This window comes from Polyodon spathula, chromosome 14 (assembly GCF_017654505.1).
Source record: "Polyodon spathula isolate WHYD16114869_AA chromosome 14, ASM1765450v1, whole genome shotgun sequence".
NCBI lineage: Eukaryota > Metazoa > Chordata > Actinopteri > Acipenseriformes > Polyodontidae > Polyodon > Polyodon spathula.
The window spans coordinates 23,051,300-23,077,757 of NC_054547.1; the positions used below are offsets into that span (position 1 = coordinate 23,051,300).

The window sequence follows — 26,458 nt, forward strand, 5'->3', positions numbered from 1 at the left end:
ACAATAAATCACCCTTCACAATATGATACTCTCTAGTTCCTTTATTTCTCCCTTCCACTAGATGGCCATTTATTTCTACTACTGATTTTCTTATGTTACACATTGTGGGGTTGTTTGCTTGCTCTCTACTAAGTTCTGTATTACCATTAGCCCATTGCTCCAACAGCATTTGGTCACCAATTTGTTAAAACTATGTTGTTGTTCACCAGTTTCATCAACAATTTCCTGTTCTATACACTGTGTACCGACCCCTTTATTGATACATTTCTCAATTACATTTGCACACTATTCTGTATATTTGATACCACCCCTCTGTTTGTCAGCCTGTCTTTCCCTACAGGGTTTTTTTCTCCTTTGTGGCTAAAAACAAATCAGGGTCTGTAAATGGGAATATTCTGCCCAGGGTTTCTGTGTGGACAACTTCTCTGTTCAGCCTCTTTTTCAGGGTTTGCCAATTCCTCTTGTATTTGCACCAGGTGTTTAAAACCCAGATAGTCACGACCGAGTATTACAGTGTGTGGAAGCTTTTGTACTACCCTCACCAGCATTTCAGATTCCCTACCACGGAATGCAATTTTGACTCAGTTGGTGGGGTAAAAGTTTACATCTCCATGTACACACGTAACACCCATCTTTTGACTATTAACTAATTCTAGAGGGTTCATATAATCAGGTGAGACCAAAGTCATTGCACTTCCTGAATCGGTGAGAGTCTGCCTCTTTCTCAATTACATTTACCCTTATCATAAACTGATGATCCTTAAATGCCATATTTACAACACTACTGACTATTTGGACAATGCACAGATATATGCCCATATTCATTACATCGGAAACACCAATAGTTGCTATATTGGTCATCTGACCTGGTAGTGTTTTTACTCTTGTTAACCCCCATTGACCCCAGTCCCTTCATAGCAACTTGCCACTCTTCAGTGCCCCCCTCTTTCCCCATCATGCTTACTAGAGTCCTTGTAGCTGCTGATCTTTGGTCTTGGGGGTTGCCAATTGCTCCTCAGTGTCTCCAGGACAAGTTGATGGGAGAGTTCCTTGGCAGCCATTTGCCACTCCAAGAGGACCACAAACTCTGCTGGTTGGCAGAATCTTCCTGCCAGACCCACTTCTTTAGTCGGGAGGGCATTGCACGTAGGAACTGGTCCATGACTAGGATCTCCACCACTCTCATGGCAGTATTAGTGTCGGGTTGTAACCATCACCTAGCCAGGTGTATCACATTGAACATCTGAGACCTTGATGCTTGCTCCTCATGAAAACGTCACGCTTGGAACCTTTGGGCTCTGACAGCTGATGTCACTCCTGGCCACGCTAGGATCTCTGCCTTGAGCTGGTCATAGTCTTCTGCTGCTGCTGTATCCAGGTCATAGCATACTTTCTGAGCATCTCCTACCAGAATGGTAGTCACTATGCCTGCCCATTGAGGTCTGGGCCATTTTTCTCGAGTTTCCACTTGCTCGTATGCCAGTAAATAGGCCTCCACATCACCACCGGCGGTCATCTTTTCGAGATGACTAGGCCTCATTACGCTTGTGATTGGTCTTGCATTCTCGACCGCTGTAACCTGTTTCATCAGCTTCTGTCATTCTACCTGACTCTGGTTCAACTATGCCAATAGCAAGTGATTTGTCTCTTGCTGAGTAGCTGTCTGTCTCTGGATACGATTGGTTTCTTGTTGATCGGTGGTTGCTTACAACAAGGCTTTCAACAGATCTTCCTTTTTTTTTTTTTTTTTTTTTTACTTATTCTTCCATACCACTATATATATAACAGGTTGGAGTCTTTATTACAGTTCCAAACGGACAGTGATTTTTATTATTTACATGTGAACTAGAACAAAAAACAAAACCTAACTTCACTTTGAAGTACTAACTAACACAGAAAGCTTCCTTAACTAATTCACAACGGCAAAGCCGTTTACCTGTAACAAAATACAACCGGTGATAAGTACTTGCGTATATAAAGGTTCCAAAAACACAGTTTTACACTACAACCACCTCCATAGCACCCCAGACAGTCTTTGAACAAATGACAGCTTTTATCCCTGTGATCCAAACATTCCAACCAATCAACACACAATTAACAAATCAGTGAACATTTAAAACAAGGGTAAACAGCTGTTCCTCATTCGTAGGCTAAATTCCCCAGAGGCTTCTGTGAAATGTAGTTTTTAAAAAGGATTTTCAGCTCTCTGAGGGACCCGACTGATTCTGGGAGAGAGATGGGAGACTCACCAGGGAGCTGGTGTAGGTGGGGTCGGAGGTGTCATCCTGCAGGTATCGAGAGAGGCCGAAGTCAGACACTTTGCACACCAGGTTGCTGTTGACCAGGATGTTCCGAGCGGCCAAGTCCCGGTGCACGTAGTTCATTTCTGAGAGGTACTTCATCCCGGCAGCAATGCCACGCATCATTCCCACCAGCTGGATCACCGTAAACTGACCATCGTTTTGCTGTTTAGGAAACAATAAAACAAGTCAATGTAAGCAGAGATTTAAACATTTTAGACCTGTTTCTCAAATGAGGTCTATGAGACCAATTACTGTCACTGAAAAAGAAGCTAGAAACAGCACAAGAAACATTGGTAGGAATCTCTGGTCTATGACTCTTTTTAAATATCTCATTCACCACTTAGTAACTTACAGTAAACCCCTGTAACAACTTTAACCACCCAGTTGCTTGTCACGCGATTTCCACGTGGAGCACAAGCGAGTCCAAATTTGTTTAACACGTCTTTTCGACGCGCTACAGTAAATAAAAAAGCATACTATATGGTACTATAGCCTGCAGGTTTATTTTTTGCTGGCAGATGGCTGCAGTCCCTAAGAAATGTGCTTCACAGACCAGCCCATCCATAGATGATAAGTAAAAAATGGACAGCTGCATTCGCAGAGTGAAACATTGATGTTTACTACAGCGAATGAGATGAAGGTATTTATGTCTTGTTATTCTACTGATGAAGTACACTTCACAGATAATAATGCATATAAGAGCGATACACACCGGTACCTGAAACTGTGGAAGATAGAAAGTAAGTTTACCACATCAATCATCATGTATATGACATGATTGAAAATTTGCAACGTAGGTTTTCTGATGCATATGTACTAAAGATGTTGGCACTAATGAGAATTTGAAGGGAGTCTATAGCATAAAAAAAAGATTTCTAAAAAGTGATATGATTTTTTGTTTCACTGTTGTTATAATGCTGCAATTGTAAAAACAAAATAATAATAATTTATACTTATATAATGCTGCCATTGGAAAAAAAAATTGTTATTTTGTGATTTATAGTGTTATAATGCTACAATTATAAACACATTGTTATTTTGTTATTTAAGTTTTATTGAAATAATATATTTCAGTTTTTCATAAAAACAATTTAAAAAAAATGTATTTTTAAAAATAAGACAAAAGTTGTTTCGAAAACTTTCCAAATTGCTTATTTGAGGGTAAAAATGAAAAATCAGCACCAAAAAAACCCCCCCAAAAAATGACATGGAAATTGCCAAAATAAATGGGCATCTGGGTGCGTAAATACAAAACAAGGTGATCTGTTTCATGAAACAGTACATTATGTGAGCTACATTCACTGCATGCACCGTATGAAAAATGAAATATGGTTCCTAGATTATACTTTCAATAACTAACCAAATATTATCACAATTGGATAATAAGCAATAAAGCCTATTATTCAATAATCCAAGCAAATACATACACTGTGGATACAAAACAATATTATAGGGATTTTTACATTTTGACTAGTGCATCTATTAGGTAAAAGATTGGAGGATAGAGAGTTCTAAAAATAAAACCAAATGAAACCCATAAAACAACAACATGATCTGAAAAGTTTTGTCATGTTCATTACAGTGGCACTGTGAAGTTGCTTATTTTTCAGTTAAGACCCAAGGGAGTACACACACACATTTGCCTGCCTGCTACATGATTTCCTTAGGGGAGCACTCACCTACATTAGGACGACCTACTGTAACAATGCATTTCATTCTGAGCGCTCTTCTGGAAATTGAAAAGAGAGTGATTTCTTGGATTGTGTGCTGCTCCATTTCAGTCCTTTTAACACCTTTCTATGAAAATACATTTGCCCTACTTCCAGGTTCCATTATAACTCACTTTTCTTGCATTACTACTCATTTAAACTATAAAACTTTTAAGGAAGACAGTTCAGCAAGTGGAAGATAAGTTGCTACTCTTGACATAAAACAAAATACTAAAGTCCTATCTTAGTAGTAGTAATATTAGTCTTAGTAAGGCTGCTCTTTCAACCTCTCACCCTCACTGCCAAAGTTTAAACCCAGGCTCTCAGACCTCTAAACACAACCTGCCTTCCCAAGCTCAGTAAAGATCCAAAAGCTGTTTGATGAAGTAAAAGAACACAGGAAATCTACCCCACTGCGCCATATACAGTATTTTTTCTTCCTCACCCACCATGGTGTGAACTGGGAAGAAAGCTTCAAACAACTGGCAGACACCAGCGTATTGAGGCTAATCTATCCTGAGATCTCACTCCTGCTGATTCGTCATCTTGACATCTCATGGAGGATGTAACCAAGGCTGTTTTTTTCTGTTGTTTCCAATGTTAAAAGATGATGAAATGAAGATGTGGATGAACAGGAGTAGATGTTCCACTCTGACTCAGGGGAGTAGGTGAGGCGTGGGAGGCATTGGGGGAGAGTGGTAGTTACAAACCTGGAACCCACAAGGTCAATCAAAAAGAAGAGTTGACTTTGTGCAGCAGCAGGTGAAATGACCTAGTGCAGGAATACCTTAAAGCAAGGCTTACAAACAGAGTGCAGCCAGTTATCTTGTTATTTAATTAAAAATACATGTTAAAGCAACATACGTTTCCTCTAAAACTGCAAATTTGAGACATGTAGAGAATGGAAGTGCGTAATAGGTAAGACTCATGAAATTATCTTGGTAGCTAAAATCACTTTCAGGGATATATACAGAGAAACATCTATTATAAAAACATATTGAGGCCAACAGGTGTTTTATCAAATTAGTGCAATTAAGTCAAGGCTTGAAAACTGTGAGCTTTCTTTTTTTAATGAACATACATGTTTGTTAGAGCACGTGAGACCTACATGTAATGGAAGTGCACGACAGGTAAGATACACATAATTATTCCATAGGCCCTTTAGGTAGCTGAGCTCTGAAATTAAGCACAGCATGGTCACCTGAAAACAAAAAAACAAAGGAGGACCTACTCGCAGGAAGGAGTCGAGAGCACCATTCTCCATGAACTCTGTGATAATCATGACTGGTCGGCTCTTGGTCACCACGCCCTCCAGCCGGATGATATTGGGGTGGTCAAACTGGCCCATGATGCTGGCCTCGCTCAGGAAGTCGCGCCTCTGCTTCTCCGAGTATCCCACCTTCAGAGTCTTGATGGCCACATAAATCTCTCTCTTCCCTGGCAGTTTCAAACGGCCCTTGTACACCTCCCCAAACTCTCCTGGAAGCAGAGCCCCACAGTGAGTTAGTGAACCATAGTATCTTCAACAGGCACTTTCATTATTTTATTATGCAAGTTTATATGTCAGGTGTAGGTGTCTCTGATGCAGCTTCGGTGAGAGGACAGTGAAGACCATACACATTGTATTAATTTATTATAAATCACAAAAAGATTGTACTGAGGAATACAATTGGTTAAGCAGATAGCACGGAATGAAAATGTCCTCAGAATAATAGTTGTCTCGACTCTCAAAACATCTATTTTAATGAAACTCCTGAAAACAGACCAAATGGCAGCACAATGGATTTGAAACAAATATTACACAGTACAGGGGTCTTGTACAGTAACATGCCAGTACCAATTCAAAATGAAATTGAGATGTACCTGCTCCGATGACCTCTTCGATCTTCACGAAGGAGACGTCGATCTCCTTGGCAAACTCCCGGACGGCCTCGTTGGGGTCCTCGTAGGTGAAGGGGTCAATGTAGATCTTCATCCCTGGAGAGCCTGAGGGAGAGAGAAGGGAGTGGTTAGGTAAAGACAAAAATGTGTGCTGGAAAACAGAAGGATCAGATCTCACTGATGAGTGCAGTAAAGCTCATTATCTACTTAAGTACACAGGCTTCCATTCGTAACTGTTGTGTGAAATTTAATTACTTTAAATTTAAAAGGAAGTTGATGTGGAAGTAAATAAGACAATTACTTCACAGAGTAATTTTAAAAGGTCCTTTATTATTTCACACACACACAGACACACACGCAGTTACATACACAGATGCTATACTGCGAACAACAATATCCCTAACGGGACACAACCCAACAAGGTTACATACAAAGATTATATTAATCACAGATCAATACAATCCATGAGACGCAACTGAACTAATTCTTACCCTTCCAAGCGGATCGGGAGAGCCCTTCGACCCTGGTAAGAGAAAGCAGCTGTCTCCAAGAAATTACCGAGCAGGACTGCGCGCTAATCCTCACGGCTGACTCTCATCAGAGCCGAGGAGAACTCCGTCCTTTATAACTTATCAAGTTAGGCTTTTGCATGCGAGAGAGTAATTGGCCAGATCGCTCCCTCGAGGCTCGGCCCTCTGAATAAACTATTCTTTTCACTAGAACATTCTAACCAAAACAAGTTATATAAACGTGACAAAAACAAGTTATATAAGATATGGGGTTATTATAGGGCAAGGGCAAAGATGAACTCGAACGCATTTCTAGAACTTTCTAAAACACACTTTTTTTTTTATTACAGTAACGTACGTTACCATCGCTCCCATTTTTTCAGTTTGAAAAAAAATTATAGTTTACATAATTACCCTCTTCTCCTTTACTCATCTTTTTTTCAAGAGATGTAATTATTTGAACCTGTTTGCATAACTTAAAACAGGCCTTTTTGTACTTCCCTGTACTTTGCCAAGTAGAGTCTTGAGGGGATGTGACCTCGACTGGTAAATCAATACATAAAAGACAATTCTCAGATATTTTTGATTAACATATACAAGTATAATTAAGAGAACAATCATATGAGTAGAACAGTCAAGCCAAGATTTTTGTTGTAATTGTAATAGTATAAAACCAGCAAGAATCAACACAACTAAAGGAAAGAGCAGTTATTTATTGTACTCAGTAGTTTCTTTTTAGTTATATTATTAAAAATCTCTGAAAATTTTATTTGCTGTCAGTTAATTTTATCTGTGGAAAAGGTATCTTGTGAGACAAATGTAATTTACTTTGAGCAATACTGAATTGATTTTAAGGTCAAAATATCAGGCTTTGACACAGTGAGGCAATTCCTCAGGGAAGGATGGTTCCAATTTGCTACCGCAGTGTTGTTAAATGTATAACCAGTCCACTGAAACACTGGTAGCTGAAAGAATGTTCATTAACAGACAAGACAAATTCTGATTTTGCAAAGAAGACGGATGATAATGTAAGGTCCCATTGTGAGTGCTTACGGAAACTGCTAAGCCTGGGCAGCTACAAGCAGACAATGCTTTACATGTGAGAAGTGAGCCTTGACTCAATGGACATTCATTAAACATTTAAGTCAGTATTAAGAACAGGTTCTGCTCTTAATGCAGCCTCAGTCTAACTGCAACCTAATTGCTTTGAACTGGGACTGCCTGGATATAATTGACTATTAAGTAAGTCCATATACAGATACATTTCAGAATTTATTCAGTCGCTTGAAACAGCCTCTATGCTCTGCATAATGGTTTTCCTGCAACCACTTACTAGTTATATTATCAGCAATTACACAGCCTCTATTTCAGTAAATAATAAAGACAGAAACTCATTGCTTTTATTACAGGAACATAGGTGGCTTTCATGTATAATTCACACAGCAAATAGTTAATTTTTGCATTCTTTTATTCTTTTCTTGTACAAAACTGTTTAACGTTCTACATTTTTATGATGGCAAGAAAAAAGTATGTAAATATTTTATGCTTCTATGAGTTGTGCACATTCAGCAATTGCAGTATTTAATGGCCTGCTTAATGTTGCTTATAAAATTACCTTCTGAACTGGAGTTATTTCAAATGCCTGCTCCTAAGAAATCCCCTGTCAAAATGAAATGAATTGCTTTAAAAAAGGCCTTCATTTCCGGTATGCTGACGTAAACATTTTAAACCTTTATACTAACTGTCCTGTATTCGCTGCTTTACTAGAACTGAATTTACTTCTTGTAAGGTGGTGTATTTTGTAGTACAGGATTAAAGACCTAAATTACAAATAACGTCCCAGATTTGGACAAAAAGAAACACCTGCCATACCAGTGTGTCACAAAGACAGCTGCAGTGGGTGGCGTCAGACCAGAAACAGGAACCAACACAAAATAAACAGAGAGGTGGAGTTTTGGTGAAGCTGAGCTATGCTCAGCATTTAGTAATTGAACAGACAGAAAATAAAAGGTTGTAAAGACAAACAAAACACAGGGCACGGCACTGGCAGCCAAAACAAAGAGACAAACAAAAAGGACTACACAGATAAACATGGTGATCTGCTATTATGATATCTATTATTACCTCTGTCTCCAGTCCTGTTCTCCACTCACCAAACCCACAAACCCGAGTGAGTGAAAACATGCTGCTTTTATGCAGATGTACCGAGACTCGATTGCTAATCAATCATTCAATTCGGTACAACTGCACGTGAATTTATAAAGTGTAATTCCATGCTCGCATATTATTACATTTTACCTGCACGTGAAGTGTTGTGCAATCCTCATGCCTAAATACAAATATACATTTTAAACACTCGTGCGCATACCCCATATTACATCCTGTGTACCAATGACTATACACCAACATTAACACACAACACATAACATACAACACAGAAATTCACAGGGGCGGGGCAACATTGCCACACAGTGTCAATATGACAGTCAGGACGACATTGATTTGGAGTCATGAGTCAAACAAGTCGAGGTGTTTACAGTTTTCTGAAGGGATGCATTCCTCAGTGATTACTATCTCTAACTCCTTGAGATTGAGAGTCATCATTTTTACTGTTTCACCATAAGCAACTGCAAACAAATTGATTATTTGTAGAACTCACAACAGCTGATCCAAAACACTTATTCTGACGAAACATTTTCAACAAGATGGGAAAGTGTTAAAAACAAACACCTTGGTCATGGTTTCCATCATTGTAGAAAAATGGAACAGCATGCCAGAGCAGATGCTTATATGGAGTAGAGCACATGTCTGCATGATATTTATTGCAACTAGCGACTAAAGGAAGGCTGCATGCATTTTACGCCTGTATTCCCCCTCGTCAAGTCAGACTCCATCTGGCCCTGGTGGCACTTAATCCTCAGAGACGACTCTTAACAACATCTGTATGCCATAAACAGTGACACAAATTACCATTTATTTACAAGGGCCAGTTATTCATCCTGATTTGTGTTAGTGCTTATTGGGTTATCTCCTTGAAATCCATATGTGATCATTTTAAAGACGGTTAGCAAGGAGATGGTTCAAGATGGCCAGTTAGAGAAGGGTCACGACTGATGACGCTGGAGCTATGGCACTGTAAAGAGGTGAGTCATATCCTTGGTTCTCCTCTGTATCAGTGTAAAAGCCCCTCAGTTAACAGGCCACCTGTCTAACAACCACTTTCCACTAGTTGTAAAGCTGGTCTTAATGGACTGGTCTCGTTCTGCTGTGGCCTTGACTTAAGAAGAGCGTAGCAACATACATGTGAGAATGGGAAGAGGCTCCTTGGCCTATCAAGGCTTCATTCTTCTTTAGAAGCCCATTCCCCATCTCATTCATTCTTGAGTGACCCCATCATGAACTACCCAGTACGCTATCCAACACATCGGTACAAAAGATATGGTCTGCAAACTCCCTATCTGTATTTTAGCACTACCTGTCTTGCAGCTCTCACCACCATGCCAAAAAAAAAAACATTAATACTGCATTACACTGTACAGACAATGCCCAATATTAGACTGTTATGGCAATTTTAGACAATCAAAGCACATTTTTCACGACACGTCACAAGGAAAACAATTCAAATGCAATTCTAAACATTGACGTCATAAATGGCCAAACCACTTGCCACAAAAAACCTTCAAAGCATAAAAAGATCAAAAAAAATTTACAAGCTTTTGGCTACTTCAAAGCTTTCAGCTTCTGTCAGTTCACTCGATGTTTCCCCCATGTACAGGTGTTTGCCATCGTATACTCTATACTACAGTATACTGAACACCTCATCAACCTGTACAGGGCCAGTGGTGTGAGCTGGGACCTCTGAACCAGGAATATGTCGGTTCAAATCTGAGCTGAGCCTCTAATATGAACGATCAAATAGAACAGTTGCTAGTCCTGAAAGAGCTTTACTGGAAATAAAAATATATGAAAATAGCAGCCCCTCCGCTGGTATAGTTACTTACCTCGGCCAGTACTGTAGTGCTGCAGTTTGTCACTGTACACAGCTTCCTTGGTATACACTCTTTTCCTACAAGTGAAAATATAACACATTAGTAAGACTAGTAATATACAGGTTACTTATTTATAGTCACTGGCCATCTATAAATAATAAGAAACAAAATAAATATTGTATAATTTATCATAGAGAAAATTAGATAATCTCTCTATTTGTGGAATGTATGTGAAAAATGAGTATTGTATTATAATCTGATATTATCACCAAGACTATTTTAAAGCAGTGCTCTGAATACATTTCCTTAGATGCATTAACATCATTACAGGTCCCCATTTTTTAATTATTTTCCTTACATTAATTAATATGATTATTATTATTATCCTGTCTTGGTTCTTCATTTATTTGTTTATGTCGAATCAGGATATGAAAATATAGATAGAAAACTGTTGCATCCTGGTACCACAGACGTAAGTCACATGGTCTCATTACAGCTAGACTGATTGAATTAGTTTGAACTACTGCACAGCACATGAAGTGAGGCCAGTAAGCAGCAAATTTTCAACTGTAGCAAATCTTTGAAATACAGGATATTCAAAATGGAAGTATAAAATACAAGAACCAAAAGATCCTGAACAGAAGAACACCAGTGATGCTATTGCTTGTGTTGGATTTTAAAATCTCGTTTTAAAATCAAGGCATGATACAACTGCATATGCCAAGATAAGAATGGATATTGTATAATTGAGCTACTGATGTAATCTAGCTATTGTAAATTGTTTGTACTGTGCCTCTTCTGTCATGATCACACATCATCAATCACACATAAATATATCAAATATAAGATGGTTCACTATACTGCAAAGTGAGGGACTAGTTACCTGCTGCAGACAATGGAAATGGCAACCAGAGACACAATGAATACCACACCAGCTGCAGCTGAACCAGCAATCAATGGCAGCTGCTCTCTGAGCTCCGACTTATAGTCATCTATGTGTGAGAGAGGAGATAGGGGGAGGGAGAGACAGGGTGTGAAAGAGAGGGTAGGGGGTGAGAGTAAGGGAAACAGGAATGGTTATACTTGGTTAAACAATCAATACAATTGTATTATTGATTAACTGAATTAACATGTCTTTAATCTCATTCTTAATGTCTCTTGTCACTTTTTTTTTTTTTTTTTTTTTGGTCACCAATGCAGAAACATCATGGGCCGGATTTATCAAGGTTTTTTCACCAAAATCAGCAACATTTTTGTGAAAAGGAAAATAAACTGCTAATCTCACAAGAGAAATATTGAGACATGTAAAGTAAAAAAGCAAGATCATCTTAAGTTAAGGTTTACTTAAGTATTGTGTTAGCTCTCACACTAATGCTCATATACTGAAGCAACACGGATGCTTAGGTCAGGTAGTCAGGTAGGGCTTGGTGGTGTGTCACTACATGTTCATTCCTTTCACCTCTGGGGGTCTGAGTTTGGATCTGGCTACTCAAGTCACAAATTAAATGAGTTTGGTAACTGGTGCCAAAACAAGAATATAAGAACATAAAACAGAAAGTTTCCAACAGAGAGGAGGCCATTCAGGACCATTAATGATCATCGAGTTCCTCATAGAGTAATTCCAAAATAATCATTATTATTATTATTATTTTTCCATTTAGAAAAAAAATGTCTCTCCAATGTTGAATGTCTAATTATGTCCCCTCACCGCTGCAATCATCACAACAGCTCTGAACTGAAGATCAGCTGGCGTCCTCCAATCCCATGACCAATCCAATTGCCTATTTTCACCCAGGAACTCGAAAGCAGATTTTGGCAAGCTAATGGCCTCTGGAGGACAAAGGCTAGCCCTGTAGGTGTTTGCTTGAGCTCACCAGGCACCTGGCAAATAAGATGAGTACTGTAGCGTGAAGAGGAAAAACCATCCCTGACGGTTTTGACTCCCGAGCCCACGTGAGGGTGTAGAGCCTATGTGACACCCCCTCTGGAATCCTTAGTAAAGACTGCCAGCTGCACACATCCAGGATGCAAATCTGTGCTCCCCTGATCCCTGATTGGGTGTATGACTGACCCTGCACATCACACAACCATACTTTTACTAGCTGAGCCACTTGGGGGCACCTTGGTCCGAGTAAACTTAACCCCCAGTGTAATGGAAAGCACAGGACAAAACCAACAGACCATCAGCCACAATTCAACAGAATTCACGTCAGGGTTGAACTGTGAGGGGATGCTCTTGGGGTGCCAGCCAGTTTGTCGGCACTGAGCCTGACTGCAGCCAGTGCCAATGTCCCTCACCGATCATGCACACAAAATGAAAAACAGGGCGTGAGTAATGGGAAATACACACCTTTATTAAACAAATGTAAACTCCACAAAAAGTACTGCCAAGTACATCTTTAATGGGGAACATCACAATGAAAGCATTAAAAAAAGAATTAGTAGCTCACAATCTGGGCTTGTCAATACCAGCTGGCCCGTTACAAAGACAAAACCTGTTCTAACCGCACACACACTGAACACTGTCAAACACAGTGCCCCGCATGACACAAGACACAAAAACAGATGCTATTTTATACTGAGCTTGGGAATCCCCATGGGTACAGGTCGTTCTAGTAGATCTTTAAAGGTGTTGGAACACATGTTTTAAACGTTTCAATTTTAAGGAAGCTAAGCTTTTAAGCCCAGCAATATCAGTGATTATTTTTTTACCTGAACAGTATTTGAGAAGGTTTTTACCTTAAACATGTTGACAATATCAGCTATAAAATTAGCAATGTTGTTCTTTTTCATTTTTCTTTAAAAACTGTTGAATAATTTGTTTTCTTACAGGTATGTCTCATACTTGATGGTGATTCAATAATCTTTAGTATGTTGTTTATTTTTAAATATTTGAGCAGTAAGCAATAGTCATTGCATCTGTTTCGTGCAACAATTAAATGGTGAACTAAATAAAGATGTTGCTCCATTAAAACACATAATCAACAGCACAAGCAATCCTAAAGTAGATACATATTAACTAACATTTTCCTTTTGAAATGATGTTAAATTCATCATAACATTAATTAATTGTTAATAAGTACCTATTTTAAAGTATTGCTAATATGAGTAGGACATTTCAGTATGAAATAAATAGGTAACATGTTAGTCATTGCATATGAATTTTGGCCAATAGTTAGAAATGTTACCGGAATTAAAAAAAAAAAAAAAAAAAAAAAACACAAAGCCATTCTTTGAGTCTTAAAGAGACACATGCTACCCATGTTTCCTCCCCTCTCTCCACTCATAATAACCAGTAAATTAGGACAAGGGATTTCTAAATCTGTCCCTAGAGGATGGAGAATCATATACCATGTGGAAAACAGAGATCCAAATCAGGGAATAATTATATTTGACAAATGACAACAACTGCTACCGCTGAATGAGACTACCTTAAAGAAATACATACTTTTTTAGGTAGACTATCTGTTTGTTATAATCAACTGTTGAATTGCGATTTCTTGCTACTGTATATACTTGATCTTATTTGACCCTTTTTGATATTTAAGATTATAAGAAATTACAAATAAGCAGCATATCAGGCACTGCACTGCACAGAAACAGCTGTGTAGAAGGAATAAAACTGGGTGAGGAACAGCCAAACTCAGCTAACAAGGTGAGGTTGCTGAAGACAGTTTACTGTCAAAAGTCATACACCATGGCAAGACTGAGCACAGCAACAAGACACAAGGTAGTTATAATGCATCAGCAAAGTCTCTCCCAGGCAGAAATTACAAGGCAGGCAGGGGTTTCCAGATTTGCTCTCCAAGCTCTTTTGAAGAAGCACAAAGAAACGGGCAACGTTGAGGACCATAGACGCAGTGGTCGGCCAAGGAAAATTACTGCAGCAGATGAAAAACACATCATGCTTACTTCCCTTCGGAATTGGAAGATGTCCAGCAGTCCCATCAGCTCAAAATTGGCAGAAAACAGTGGGACCCTGGTACACCCATCTACTGTCTGGAGAAGTCTGGCCAGAAGTGGCCTTCATGGAAGACTTGCGGCCAAAAAGCCATACCTCCAATGTGGAAACAAGGCCAAGCGACTCAACTATGCACGAAAACACAGGACCTGGGGTGCAGAAAAATGGCAGCAGGTGCTCTGGACTGAATTTGAAATATTTGGCTGTAGCAGAAGGCAGTTTGTTCGCCGAAGGGCTGGAGAGCAGTACACGAATGAGTGTATGCAGGCAACAGTGAAGCATGGTGGAGGTTCCTTGCAAGTTTGGGGCTGCATTTCTGCAAATGGAGTTGGGGATTTGGTCAGAATTAATGGTCTCGTCAATGCTCAGAAGTACAGGCAGATACTTATCCATCACTCAATACCATTAGGGAGGCATCTGATTAGACCCAAATTTATTCCGCAACATGACAACGACCAGAAACATACAGCTAAAGTCATTAAGAACTATCTTCAGCATAAAGAAGAACAAGGAGTCCTGGAAGTGATGGTATGGCCCCCTCAGAGCCCTGATCTCAACTTCATTGAGTCTGTCTGGGATTACATAAAGAGAGAGAAGCAACTGAGGCTGCTTAAATCCACAGAAGAACTGTGGTTAATTCTCCAAGATGTTTGGGCCAACCTACCTGCCAAGTTCGGTCGAAAACTGTGTGCAAGTGTACCTAAAAGAATTGATGCTGTTTTGAAGGCAAAGGGTGGTCACACCAAATATGGATTTGATGTAGATTTTAATTCTGTTCACTCACTTTGCATTTTGTTAATTGATAAATCTAATCTATTATGTGAGAGAGAGAGAGAGAGACCAGTAAGAGTGTCACCTAACAGATGCGTTGCCTGCTGGATCAGTATAAACATTTATCATAGTAAAAGTACAGCAAAGTGCGATAAAGCAAGGTACCATGCTTTACTGTGGTTGTATGTAATTTACTTGCTTTTCCTAGTTCACTTGTTCATCCATAACGTTAAACACTAAATTATCAGAACAATTAAAGAAGCTTCTTGATCTGGTATGCACTTTTCCAAAGATACTGAAAAGGACATTGTGTCAACTACCAAATGGTGTGAAATTCCTGTAGATTTCAATAGAATGTCTTTCATTCCTATGACACTCCTATGAATTCATTAGGAAGAGAAATGAAATTAGAGTAGAAATAAAATCATATATCTTTACATAGCTCCCAACACACACCTAAGCACAAACAGCTTGCAAAATAAATACCAACAAAGAGAAATGGCTTCCGTGTAAGAGAACTGGCAGATCGATATCATATGGCCACTTCGGATACAAAGTCAGTTTTTATTGCTGTTTATGGGGGAAGAATTAGGGAAAATAAATACATAAGCTTTTTTATATATTTTATTGTGCATAATTAGATGCTAATGGCACAGTTCTTTTTTGAGTAGCCTGCTCTTTCTGGCTAATATACCAATATAACAATTGTATTTTTCTATTTCTGTCTGTATATTATATTATAGTTGCAGAACTTTGTTGTTTAGTGTAGAATGCTACATACATTTTGCAAGCGCATTAGAAATTGTAATTAAACATGTTAATTACTCGTATGCAACTTTGGTAAAATGACGGAATTTAAAAGTATTTTTATTTTGTACTGTATTCGTTAATTCCCACATAAGAAACCAGTACAAACTTATTTCACATATAGAACAGACTCCTGTAACATTGTTACAGGGTGGCCGGGATGATACTTCTTTGAGTCTGCAGAGTTCTGGAATAAATACTGAATCATGAGGCCTCTGTATCTGCACCACCTGAAATTCTTTCAGGTAAGTTAAGGAATTCTGATAACATGTTTAAACATTTTCTTTTGCACTTGCTTTCACAAAACTACTCAATGTCCAGTATTCAAATCAAGAGCGCCATATTGTGGCTCTCAAAAGGCCCTGTATGTGGCTCTCAATAAGCCCTATATGTGGCTCTCAATAAGCCCTATATGGCTCAAGAGCCATCTGTTGGTCTGCTCTGTTGTCCAGTTTATAAACTAACAGTACGAAAGACATCCATAACACTTCTTTGTATGCAGAAGCGTGGATGTGGAGTGAATTCATGGACACCTGTTTCTTTTTTTCATTTGCAGAGGTCTTTCTAATACAGTATTAGGGCAGCCTACTATACTTTGAATTCAAATTACAATAAGCCTTATTACAATCAATTACCTTCACAGGGATGCACGCAGATCATTATAGCAAGTGGAATTTGTAAACTTTAAATAGCTTTAACAGAAAGAAAAAGCTGATTAGAGAATGGGCAAGCACGATGAAATGCAATACCTAGTCCCCTGCTGTTAATTGTTTTACCAGCGATCGTGCCTTGGCCCAGTGCCAGACAATGTTCTACCTTCCAAGCTGCCCTGATCTTGAAAACAATGAAGCCACATGTCATTCTTACAGAATTTCAGCTAACTGAACATTAATTACCAACCGGCTGGATGGGACTGTGTGCAGACTTCCTCTAAACATAAGTAATGCAGCAGAAAAAATAATTTGAACATAGGCGATGCAGCCATCTCCTGTCTTTTAAGGAAAGCATTTTGATTAAAATTTAATCCAGAATAAAAACAAATTTCATTATTTGGTGTTCAAGCATACAATTCCATGTGTACCGCATGGAGGCATTTATTATTGCATTTTGCTACTGTATTATATTCCAATCTTAATCTGTTGTAATCTCAATGGCATATTCTAAACTATTTTACTGTAATATTTTAAATACATACTGTAAAGGCGTAACTATTTGCAAGCCTTTTATTGTGCTTTTTTGCATATAATTTTTTTTTATATATTTATAGCTTTGCAGTATTTATTTATTTATTTATTTATTTATGTTTTTAAATAAAGTTTTAAAGACAAGCAATGATGGCATACGGTCACCTACAATGGTCTTAGCCATGGGTGGAATCACAGTACTGTAGTAACATAGTTTGATTTGCAACTGTAGTTGGAGCACAATCATTTTAACCCACACTACTGGTAATTCATTCCAGTACTATATTACTAAATCCATATCAGTGTAATACTGCATCAGATCCACAATACTGTTACCTGCCAATGGTTTATCCATGATTTCTTCAGAGTAATTCGATTCTAACTTTCACTAAATGACTGGGACCAGTTCTTAAAGCTGCAGTTTGAGCAGAAGCTATTGTGTGTCTCTCAGTGCCATGTTAGAACCTACAGAAATGGCTGACACTAGATCACAGCATGATAAACTGAAAGTTGTTTGCACTGTAACCTTTGACTGTCAACAATTGCTGTCAACAAAGCTCAAGACCCAAGCTTGACTGAAATTTCCAGTGGAGTATTGTGCAATAAGCCCCAGGTAAGTGAAGAGGTAAGCTATAATTTTGCGAATAAGAACACTGCAGTTCTTTAAACTGCTGAGCAAACCACAGACTAACCACACTGACTAGTAATGCTTGGATCAAACCATTAAGAACTACAACCACAACTACTTTCTTTGGTTTTAGTGAACCACAGTAATTAATGCTATATCCAATGAAGTCAAAGGTCTTTTTAGCTACCTGGCCAATTCTTACCTTTTTATCTACCTGACTCAAGTCTGTAATCCAAGGGGGTCAATGCACTACAATACAGTGTCAGCATACAACAGGTTAAGCAAACTCTATTATCTGAATAGTCAGCTTATCATTTACAATCATGGCAAAAGCAAAGGTTTTTTTTTTTTTTTTTTTTTTTTCGTAAAAGTGTACTTGCTATATAATGTTAAACTAAGTAGACAAAGGTTTCGGCTAATGTCTAACCGCCACTGTGATTTGAATGAATGCAAGACAGATTCCAGAATATGGGCTTTCATATTTTCATTATTTTGCAAGCCATTATAATTCATAATATATATGCATTAATCTTGATATGAAAAGTCTGAAATAGATGTGCAAGTTCCCCATTAAAATGTCCTTGATTTAATGTTCAAAAAAAGTCTGCACCACAAGAGATCTGCCACACTTACACTCAGCCATTTTGTAGAAATGAATACATGATTTTAGTGGTGGGACGAATATTTGAACAAGCACTGCTTGACACATGTTCACTGGTAAAAACGACCATGTTCATATTCGTTCATATTTATAAATGACTCTATCAAAAAGATATCTTGTAAAGAGAACCAATGTGTAAATGAGGAAATAAATAACACACACATTCTACTGTACAGAACAGGATTTCTCTAATGTATTTAACAGGGAAACTGGTTTATTTTAATTGAGAGATTAATACTTTTCCAGCAAATTCAATATTACTAATTATTTTAGGGTTAATTTATTATTGTGTGGCAAGAACCTTGTTATTTGTTGTCATAACTCATGAGTGTGTATGACAGTACCCGGTACAGAAATAAAATTCTTGGTGTACATCTCCCTCCTAACCTGTGAGGGCGCTAAGCAGCAAGAACAGAGTTCCCTGGATGGGATGGCCTGACAATTCTTTCCTAGGATTCAAGGGAAGTTGGCCAGCTAGAAAGTGGGTAGTAACAGATTGGAGAGGCGGTTGCACTCGTTTACCAAGGGGTCATGTGTGATGCATAAAAGGGGATGGAGAATCGCAATTTGTTCCTTCACATCGGTTTGAATTGCTAGAACCGAGAAGACTGTGAGAGACCTGTAAACAAAATTGTATCATGAGTTTTGTGTTTTGTTTGTTTGTAATTGTCTTGTCTTGTCTTGTACATTACCAGACAGCTAACACAGTTCCGGAGCTGTTGCCAAGGGCCAGCACTAAGCCGGAACAGCACCATTGTCACAAATATAAACTTGTATCAACCACCACAAGCACTACTGCACGCATCCAGGACTGGTGACCGTGTCTGTGTTATTGTGCGGTGGACACTGTTTATTATTTGGGAATGTATTTCCCTTGTTGTTTACCCCGTGCTGTACACATCACTGTGTATTGCCAGGGTATTATTGTTTAGTCGCCAGACCTGGATTAAAAGAAATAAAAACTCCTTTCCAAATAGGATTATAAGGCTCTGTCTGTTTCATTACCACAAAGAATCACTCCTGCATCTGTTTCCACTCAAAAATGACTACAAAAGATTTAGAAGTGAGTAGTTTATCGAGATTTACGACTATACTGTAAATTTACAGTATAATCGTAAATCTCGAAAAACTACTCACTTCTAAATCTTTTGCAGTCATTTTTGTATTACTTTAGTGTAAATACATGTTAATTTGGATTCATATGTTTTTTTTTTTTTCTGACTTTATGTGAACGAAAAGACACAAATTTGCTCCTTTCTCATTGGAAATAGTGATAATTTGAAATTTACCTGTCCTGGTCACAAAAGCAAAGTTTGTGGGGAATAATAGCCATTTTCTATACTTTTGAGGCATAAGCAATTAAGAAATAACACTTACTACCCAGGAACAAAAATTGTGTTACATAGTGTAATTACGCCAAGTATTTTAATGATGTCCATAAAGATTAAGTAGAAGGATTATGAAAAATATAGCTTTATACATGCCCATGTGTTGCTACAGCTGCTTAAATAATGTACCTGTAATTTTTCATTTTCATTGTTAACATCCTGACAACTTTTTACACATAACTTTAAAGTCAGATTCAAAGCTCTTTTTAAAATGGCTGCTCTAGTGCACTGATATTGTAAGGATTATGTCCCACATTGTCAAATATGTAACACAGCAATAATGACAGTGATGTGGTATGGAAGAGAAAAGCCAGAGCACCTTGTTATGTTGTTTTTTTTTTTTTTTTTTTTTTTTTTTTAATCACTTCAGTGATTTAGAGGTCAGATCTCAAACCCCAGTGTACTGGGGTGGACATTTTGAAAAGAGTTTATATGTGTAAAAGGTCGTCAGGATGTTAACAATGAAAATAAATATTACCAAGTACATTATTTAAAAAAGTTGTAGCAACACATGGGCATGTATAAGCTATATTTTTCAGAACCCTGCTATTTACACTTTAAATTACCATTGCTATCAGTCAGTTGTACAGTTGCCCACTGGGAATCAAACCAATAACACAGTTACAGTCAAGTATCCTATCCACTAGACCACCAAAACATGCTGGCAAGCAGTCAATTTCACAACTAGCTGAGACCTACGCTATTTTTAAAAACAAAAATGCCAGTGCATTTTTTATAAAAATTCAACAGCCTAAGCCACAATTTCAAGATGAAACATTTTATCTTGGCCAGAGACAGAAAATTGTTGGTTTAAAAAATGAGTACTATCTACAATTAAACATCACCATGACAACTGGTACTGGCACCCTGACAACACTTTTTTTAAAAAAAAGAGAGGACAACTGAAATTAGCCTTGTTGAGAAAATATAATTTACCCTGACAGGGAATTTCTTAGTCTGTCTGTGTTGACTTAGGCTGAAAAAAAACACTTGAGTCAATTTGGAACAAGAGTACTAAAAAATTGAAACAACACAACGTAGACTGAAAAAATCATATCTCTGCAGCAGGTGCGAAGCTGAAATATTCATAACAATTTCAGCCCGGTAGTTGATAATTAATCAAATTAACTAGTAATCACTGCTAAGCATGCTGGGATAGCTCCTGAGCTGCAGAAGGGCCTAACGAATCCAATTAGCTAAGCATTTTGTATTAAGCGTAATCGTTTGGAGTCCTTAGTTATTTTTTTCCTCATTTCTTCTCTCTGTTGGCTCCAGAGCCTCCTGCCACACTTACCATCTGTTAGGGTCTGGAAGCACATTTTCCCACTGTATTTGCCGAAGCCAGCAACAGTCCTGGCACGGACCTGCACCACATACACGGTGCCAGGCCTCAGCCCATCAATGCGGGCGGTGTTGGTTTGGCTCTTCACTATGGAGGAATTGAACTCGTTGTGGTCCTGCAATGGCAAAAAACAGGACAAACTGTTAACAAATTGTATTCTGTGTGGTCATTGGTTTCAGTATGTACAGCACAGGGACAATGTGTAGCAAGGACTGCAGGTGTTTCAGCCTTCACATTTCCAGCCAGCTGCTGGCTAATTTGTTGTCTACTTTGCTAGATGAGCTGCCTAAAACAGTTATTTCAAATGAAAAAAAAAAAAAATAACTAAAAATGTTTTACAGTGCTCATATGTTTCAGTCAGTAGTATTAAAAATGTTTATTTTGTTTCAGTAAAATAGCGGCAAATTCCACAATTTGTTACGTATGTAAGTCAAGTAAAACATTCCTTCTGTGAGGGCATTTCATTTCCGGGCTTATGTTTCCATGGACACCGTGATTGGACCAATCAATTTTGAGCTTACAAGCGATTTTGGTGATGAAGGCTGAACTGTACAATCATATACCTGAGTCAGTAACCGTACAACAGAGTTATGACATTGTATAACATTTTTGGTTAAAAAAACAACCTATGTTTTCTATGTAATATCGTCTTTTTTTACTCAAAGCGTATGAAATACAGTGAGTATATGTTACAGCATTTTAAAATGTCTTATGCATTGACTTGGAAGATCTATCTGAAGCCTAGCATATACAATTAATTAAGGAAATGATATTTGCATTGTGCAATTAATGAATATGACTGATTATTTTATTTGTATGTGCTTTGTTTTGCTGATTCAGTCTTTATTAAATTAAAAATATCACTATATGAGCTACAAGATGTACCTGTCAGATCTTTTGCTGCATAATCAGTTGCTGTAAAACTGTAGTCAAGTAATATTATTGCATTTAAATGCAGATAAAAAGTACAAAGTGCACACACACATAGAAATACACAAGTACATACTGTTATTAGCTATGTTTAAATAGGCACGGTACTTAAGTTTGTTATTTTTAGAAGGCTATCTAAATTCCCTTTTTAAGAAGTTCAGTGTAGAGGTCTTCACAGGTCTGACTTGTTTACTCAGTAATACACATACTGTCCATTACTATTAAAGAGGCTCTCTTTGGTACTAAAAATCATTGTTTATAATTCCTGTTGCGTGGATTGGCTTCCCCAAGCAGCACATGACATGGCTTGCAGAGGGCAGCAGCAGACATGTGACCCATATCGAAGGGGGTTCTTTTAGATCATTCTTAAAAGTCAGACTAATGGATTTGTTTATGTCGTAATGTGAAAGAAACATAAGAAAAATTAATTCTATTATCAAAAGCTCATAGAAAAATGCAAGTCTGCATTTTATTGTGGACAAAGAAGGAAAAAAAAGTTTTGCAAAACACAAATTTTACATCTCAATTCCATTTGCTCTTGTATTAAGTTTGTATTTAAAATCCTGTACTTCAGTTCATTTGATTTTCAGATAATATATTTATCTTTGTATCTTTTACACAAACATATTATATATTTAATTTTACAGTCCTCTATTTAGTTTCATGATGGAATAAAGACTGTCTGTAGTTCAGCCAGATTTCCAGGTTGACTGGGAAAAAAAAAACAAAAAAAACAATGCTTTAATACTGTATCTAGTCAGTGCATATAGAAAGCTGGGGAAAGGAAAAGCGTTCCACTGTTTTTTCCGGCCGGGTCGGATCTGGGAGTCTGGAATTGAACTGCTGACCCTTGGCATTAAGGGCAGACATGCTAGTTTTGCTAAAGGGGAATCCCCCCTAGTGGGGTTTGTAGTCATGTCTTTACGTACACACACAATGTGCCTATTCGGCCAGTAGGGGTCATTCATTACATCAGTCAAATGGAAATGTATGTTTTATGTACAGTACAAATCTCTTCTTCCTCCTCCTCTTCTGTTGATGTCACACTTTCCATGTCTTCCCAAAACACAACCATATTTTCTTTGTATATTAGGCAAGAACAAGTAGGGGGGAGAGACGGTATTTTTGCGTTAAATTAATTAATTAATTTTTTTACCCAGGAAAGGTAACTGATGCTTCGGTATAGACGCACTGGTGTGGCACTGTCTACTGTGCATCCAAAAGGCATGGTGCAAACATATACACGCAGTTTAAAAATGTAGGCGTGAATCAATGGGTTAACTTTCACTTTGAACTCCCACACAGTGGCACGGGAACGATTTTTAAAGTGGGAGTGCTGAAAGCCATTGAATAAAACTGTAACTCCTGTATACGATGGAAGCCCTGCAAAGCCCCCCGATCCCCCCGACCCCTAGTTCCAGTGCCCCTGCTCCTATGCACTCACCAGCTGTAATAGATGGCTCATTAATCTGAGTGTCTCTCGTTGCGACACATTCTGGCAAAATTGAGCTACGACAGTATTACATTGAAAGACTTAAATAGAGTGCATACAATCAACTTTAATAACTTTTACCCTTTTCCAGGGTGCTACATAAACATTAATGTGATTTCTAGAGTAAGTAGTCATACTTTAATTTAATAGAAATTAAAGCTAGTAAAGTATTGCAGTGTTTTGTGGCAGCACCAGCCAAAATGGAAAGCTGCTCCAGATTTCCTATAGTAGCTCATGTTACTCTTAAAGAAGGTATGTCGGTTTGTGCTAATCTGTATTAATAAAATGAATAAGAAATATCCTAAACCATTTGTATGTAATTTGTACACCAAAGTGATTTTCCGTTTCAATATTACTCTTTTCCATTTAAAGTAGTTTCCATGTTTTTCCATTTCATATACCTATAACTTGATATTTATGCACTGGACTTTTATTTTCATGCTACGTTGTTTAAGGAAATGCCAATCAGGGGCGGCTCCACTCTTGGGCCTGAGGGGCCTGGGCCCACCCATTTTGCTTTTGGGCCCACGCAGTTATGGAGCGATTGACAATTAAAAACATTTCATGCCAAACCGTATCAGACTGTAATCTGCTGCAGCGAGTCTCGCTCATCCTCGTGGTTCAAAATATATATCTGTCCCACCCACCTCAGTACCGTTGTCATGGTTATGAAAAAAAGATTGGTGATCAGACGGATGAGATATGAGATCTTGCATCTTCAAAAGTACAGTATCGAAATTACAGTGCGTCGGCAGCAAACATACAGGAACTTTTATTTCATTGCAAGGCATGCAAGCAACCAGCTTGTGCAGCTGCTGTTTAGTTATTTATACTGTATAAATGGGTAATTGTATGTACAAAATAATGTGATATCTTGTAACAGTTGTAAGTCGCCCCGAATAAGGGTGTCTGTTAAGAAATATAATAATACAGAACGTTTAGCCAACTTTGCAGTAAACTGTAGCTATTTGTGTTTTACGCATAAGCTATGTCCCGACAAATTTTGTAAAAAGAAAATGAACCAATAATCAACAATTGCACAATGTAAGTGCCTACATTTAATTTGATCAATTTGAATTCCGTTGACCTATGCAGCTGAGATGTACTGTATGTTATGCTCAACACATACCTCTATTCCTGTTTTGTTTTTGTTCCCATATAACTGACACTTTTCTAAAGCTCAAAGGGAAGTATTAACTTTCACTTTTAGTCACTGTATGAGAGCTTTTTAAATTTAAGCTCACTTTGGGAAGTCAAATACACGTTTGAGAGCTTTTGTCATTTTCTTTATGTGTGATAGTGACTTGTAGCTCACTAACGTTATGGACTTTGTGCTGCTATGCCTGTTCAGTAGCATGTTGGTAATTACATCATTATGTTGACGTCATAAACGGCCCATCCATGAAAATTTGGGGCCCAGCCAGGAATTAAATCCTGCCGCTGCCATTGGGGGGGGGGGGGGGGGGGGGGGGGGGAGGGGGGGGGGGGGGGGGGGGGGGTATTTATTTTTATCAAGCAACAGTTAAGATAATTAAAAATATACATTAAAAATGAAAGAAAAAAATACAACTTACTGTAGAAATCGATTTAATGTTTACAGAAGATGTAACAAAAACAAACTTCTGAAAACTGTAAAATCAAGAGTGTTCGAAATAGCAATATTTTATTTATTTATTTATGAATGCACTTACGCATTCTCGGACTTGGTAATTAAAGAGAAACGGCAGCATGGGAAAGTGTATACTCAGAATCTTGTAAAAAATAAATGTAAGGATTAGTTGGTTCCATGAACATTTTTAGAAACTTAAAATAGAAAACAAAACACCTTTATGTTATTCAGATTTACTACCAATTACTACTGTTTCTTATGGTCTTCAATTTAGAAATTGCTTCACATTTTTCTCTTCTTTCTCACTTGGTATTATGGTATCTATATAATGTGACATTGTTTGTTTTTGTGCCTGAAATATAATATAATATAAATATTATATAAATATAAATATTTCACTGGTGTTTCTTTCACAACTTTTTTCTGGGTGTAATTATTTCAAAACCAAACAGAGTTTGTTTAAATATGTGGACTTTACTTAACTTTGAAATTTATTCTGTGCTAAGACGAGTTTGTAGTTTTAAAGCTGTAATATGAATTACTTTTCATAGACACAAGTAACTTTTAATTGCTTTTTAAATCTCAACACCTCAAATTATAAAAAAAATGATCAAAGTTATACACTTATTTTGAATGTTGTGTCCCTATTAGGGCACATATTTAGGTCCAGAATATACAGGATTTAGACCCCTGAAAACTGTGAAATTTGTTTTCGGTGGCGGGTGTTGCCACTTGCACCCACGCTGGGGGAGGACCCCCATACCCCCCTGCCTTCTACTTGGGATTTGCAGCCTCCTACTTTAAATGAAAATGAAAAGACTGTGTTAAATTGTTTGTAAGGGTTATGCTACTGTTCATTTTGGTAACTTCTTTAACTTACTAACATGTTAACAAAAGTAATTTTGTGTTAATTATAAGACATACTGGAATATCTACAGTAGTGGAGTGTCAATTCCTCTGTTGTATAGTAACCTATTTGTAAAGTATTCAAAAGTACACTTTAAAATTAAAACCTATTTCACTGATATGACCCAAGATGACAACATCAACCTATTTTACCTAAAAATGACAAACAAGTCACTACATTCAATATTAATACTCTATTTACACTACCTCAATATAGCATGTTTGTTTTAAAAACGTAACTGTGAATGAAATGACATGGCTTGAACACTGGGTTGTGCATTACTGAGCTGGTGTGGATAGCGTTTAACTGACTATAATGAAATGATGAAATATATTTGTTAGTAATCTGTTAAATGTATACTTTTGGACATTTAAGACAAATCTATAA

At 37.7% G+C, this 26,458-nt stretch overlaps 1 protein-coding gene across 3 annotated transcripts in view; it reads right to left on the reverse strand.

Moving 5' to 3' along the window:
- The window catches only part of LOC121326830 (ephrin type-B receptor 1), a 382,350-nt gene that overhangs the window by 73,235 nt on the left and 282,657 nt on the right, over positions 1 to 26,458 (reverse strand). For all 3 annotated transcript variants that reach the window (XM_041270396.1, XM_041270397.1, XM_041270398.1), the window contains exons 7-12: positions 21,086 to 21,248; positions 11,275 to 11,383; positions 10,404 to 10,468; positions 5,876 to 5,998; positions 5,244 to 5,491; positions 2,250 to 2,465 (exon numbers count right to left, since the gene is read on the reverse strand). In XM_041270396.1, the coding sequence (XP_041126330.1) occupies positions 2,250 to 2,465; positions 5,244 to 5,491; positions 5,876 to 5,998; positions 10,404 to 10,468; positions 11,275 to 11,383; positions 21,086 to 21,248 (924 nt within the window). The remainder of the gene's footprint in view (positions 1 to 2,249; positions 2,466 to 5,243; positions 5,492 to 5,875; positions 5,999 to 10,403; positions 10,469 to 11,274; positions 11,384 to 21,085; positions 21,249 to 26,458) is intronic.